Source organism: Arachis ipaensis, chromosome B10, assembly GCF_000816755.2.
Source record: "Arachis ipaensis cultivar K30076 chromosome B10, Araip1.1, whole genome shotgun sequence".
In the NCBI taxonomy this organism is placed as follows: domain Eukaryota; kingdom Viridiplantae; phylum Streptophyta; class Magnoliopsida; order Fabales; family Fabaceae; genus Arachis; species Arachis ipaensis.
Genome location: NC_029794.2, coordinates 35752633 through 35756205, shown reverse-complemented (window position 1 = coordinate 35756205; position 3573 = coordinate 35752633). Strand labels below are relative to the sequence as shown.

At 43.6% G+C, this 3573-nt stretch overlaps 1 protein-coding gene across 1 annotated transcript; it reads left to right on the top strand.

Moving 5' to 3' along the window:
• LOC107620528 lies at window positions 1168-2067 on the top strand. Its single transcript, XM_016322674.1, has one exon. It carries the CDS (start codon window positions 1168-1170, stop codon window positions 2065-2067), a length of 900 nt encoding a protein of 299 aa, XP_016178160.1.

The window sequence follows — 3573 nt, the reverse complement described above, 5'->3', positions numbered from 1 at the left end:
TATGGGCCAGGAAGGGGGGAAGTAGTGCGTGAAAGAGGCAAACATACAAGGAGGGCCCTCAACAATAATTCTACAAGCCATAACAAGACATTGGGCCTTGATGAGCCATGGCCCGAAGGATATAAGCAAATGGAGGCAGAGGTCGGTTTACATGGGCCTGCTGGGGAGAGCTTGTGTCGGGTCTGGACCGGGTCATCCAATGAGACGGCGGGTCGGATGCATAGGCGTGCTCCAGGTTACGTTCCAACAGCCAAGGAAGCTGCTGCGCCTGCGAATCTCGGGAACCCAGGGGTTGCGACATCTACTGCAGTGGTTGCACGAACCTACCTGGTTGAGAGGAGAGATGGGTCGGCGGACTCAGAACTCGCACGGCATACAAATCCGGGAGATGACCGCTGCGAGAACTGGGCTGGAGATCATCGAGGAGAAGGAGGCCGAGTTGGCCAGGGAAGTGCCGCGAATCCGATGGCCCTTGCGTGCCAGTCAGATGACAAACCGAGCGCAGATTGTGGTGGACAGAACACGACCCGAGTACGGTCAAGCACGGTAGAGGAAGGAGGAGGCCGAATAAGGTATCATGGAAGAGGAGATGTTGGGCATCCGGAAGCCAATACCAAAACATGTAACGGAAAGGAAGACGACCACAATGGTGAACCTGATGTAGGGGTAGGAAAGACTGGCCCGGTTTTGAAAGCTCTTGTGGATAGGGAATCACCAGTGCCTTACGAAGAAGAGGAATGTGGCGAAGAGGAGCGGGATTTGGAGGAGGACGCTCAGGTTAACTATCTGGAAGGCAATGACAATCAGGTCAACTATGTGGAAGCTAGCGACAATGAGGGTCTAACTTTGGAGGAGCAGCTGGTAGAAAACAAAAGAACCTGGGACTTAGCAACAGAATCAGGAGCAGCTCTGTATGATGAAGAAGATGACATTATGGCGATCCTTCAGCAACAGAACGAAGAAATTGCTCGGAAAAAAAAGTTGGCGAAACAAAAGGCTAAGGCGAGGAGGAGCAGACCCAAAATTTCTAAAAAGGTGTGTAATAACTTATTGAAATGATTTTTGGCTCTTGGAATATTAGGGGGTTAGGGGGTTGGTAAGCTGAGTATGATTAAAGATCTCAAAAAGAAACAGAAGCTAAACATGCTAGGTTTGGTTGAGTCTAAAATGCCAGTAGTGACTAAGTTTGATGTAGTTCGTATTTGGGGGAGTGATGCTGTGGGGTGGGAGTATGTTGGATCGGAAGGCGCGTCCAGGGGGCTGGTGTTAATGTGGGATATTATGTTGTTTAGAATGAATAATTGCTACAAAGGAGAGAGATGGTTATGTGTTGAAGGTGTCCTATTGAAAAATGAATTTCCTTGTGCTTTCTGTTTGGTATATGGTGCTCATAATAGCCTCGAAAAACTTGCTGTGTGGGAGGAACTGAGCTTTATAGCTGGTGTATGTCAAGTCCCGATATGCTACATAGGTGACTTCAATGAGGTTATTCAGGTTGAAGAGAGGAAAGGACATGATAGGTTAACAGGGTCTGCTGAAGACTTCAAGTGCTGGGTACAAGATATGCAGTTAGTGGACCTACCTTTGCAGGATCGAAAGTTTACCTGGTTTAGAGGCCGCTCCTGCAGTCGCATTGATAGAGTCCTAGTTAGTATAGAATGGATGGAGGAGTTTCTAGAGATCCATTTAAAAGGGGGACCGAGAGGCCTGTCAGATCACTGCCCGATTATAGTGGAGGATACCAGATCTAGAGGTGGCCCACGGCCCTTTCGTAGCTTAGATTCCTGGTTTACACATGACAGTTTTCTAAGGATGGTCAGGGAAGAATGGAGGAATCTTAGTGCGGCACGGTTCACAGATAAGTTGAAGGCTTTAACGGTACCTCTGGAAAGATGGCATAAGGACAATTTTGGGGACATGGATAGGAAAATCCAGCGTTTTGAGGAGGAAATCAGGAAGGTTGATGAGTTGGCAGAAAATAGAGACTATGATGATACAGTGGAGGCTAGAAGGAAGGCACTAGTGAGCTGTTGTAAGCAATGGTATGTCAGGAAAGAAATCCACTAGAAGCAGATGTCACGTTCCAAGCATGCGAAGGATATGGATAAGAACACTAGGTACTTTCATAACTTGGCGTCGACAAGAAGGAGGAACAATAGACTTGATGCTCTGGTAATTCATGGTAGGTTGGTAAGAAATCAAGCTCGGATCAAAATTGCTATCAGAGATTTTTATAAAGATTTATATCACCAGGAGAGATCACCGGTAGTGGGTTTTAGGGACGGTTTGGTGAATCGAATTGGTGAAGAAGACTTGATAGCTCTGGAGAGAATACCGACAATGGAGGAGATTAGAGAAGCCGTCTGGGATTGTGAATCATCAAAGGCTCCAGGGAGTGATGGGTACAACATGAACTTCATTAAGAAGTGCTGGGATGAGATTGGTGTAGAGTTCATGACAGCTGTTTTGGATTTCTTTCGATCGTCACGACTACCTTCTGAGTCCAATATTACCTGGGTGGCTCTAGCACCTAAGTTTACCGGAGCAAAGGAGATAAAGGACCTTCGGCCGATCAGCATGGTAAGTTGTGTATATAAAGTAATTTCCAAAGTGATGGTTAGAAGAATGAGATCAGTCATGCCAGGCTTAGTAGGAGAGACCCAGAGCGCATTTGTGAAAGGGCGGAAAATTCATGATGGAGCACTTATTGCATGCGAAACAGTGCACTGGATAAAGAATAGGAAGAAAAAAGCGGCAATTATCAAAATAGATTTCCAGAAGGCTTATGATCGAGTAAAATGGAACTTCGTGGATATTGTGCTGCAGAAGATGGGCTTTGGTTGGCAATGGAGGACATGGGTTAAGGATTGTATTGGCACTGCGTCTATGTCAATCCTGATAAATGGCTCACCATCTAAACCTTTCAAGATGGAGAGGGGCTTGAGACAAGGTGATCCCCTATCTCCATTTCTGTTTGTTCTAGTTGTGGATGTACTGCACAGGATGATAGGGAAAGCAGTCAGGAACAAACGTATTTTGCCGCTGCTGGTTGGAAAGGACAATATCGAGTTATCACATTTACAATTCGCAGATGACATTATATTGTTCTGTCCACCAGAGGAGGAAACTATTCGAAACTATGCCAGGTTGCTCAGGTGCTTTGAGATGATGTCAGGGTTATCTATTAACTTTGATAAATCAAGTTTAATTCCAATCAATTGCGAGCAACAGTGGACCTCCGACATGTGCAACTACTAAATTGAATCAAAATAATATATTAATACAAGAGAAGTACTAGAAAATCAGCAGGTATTATGATTTGTAATTATCAATTAGTCATTATGAGTATTTTTAATAGTGTGAGATTATATCTAATAGTGTAAGATTATTTATTTTTCTTTTGATGGTTAAGTATTGGCCAAATTTTAATAAAAATGCTAGTTTTTTAGACTTTCTTTTAATACAAAATTAAAACAAAAACTAAATTTAGAGATAAAATATAAACTTAAACGTCAAAATATAAAATATATTTAAAAAAAATAAAAAATTCAAGTTTTTGATATCGAATATACT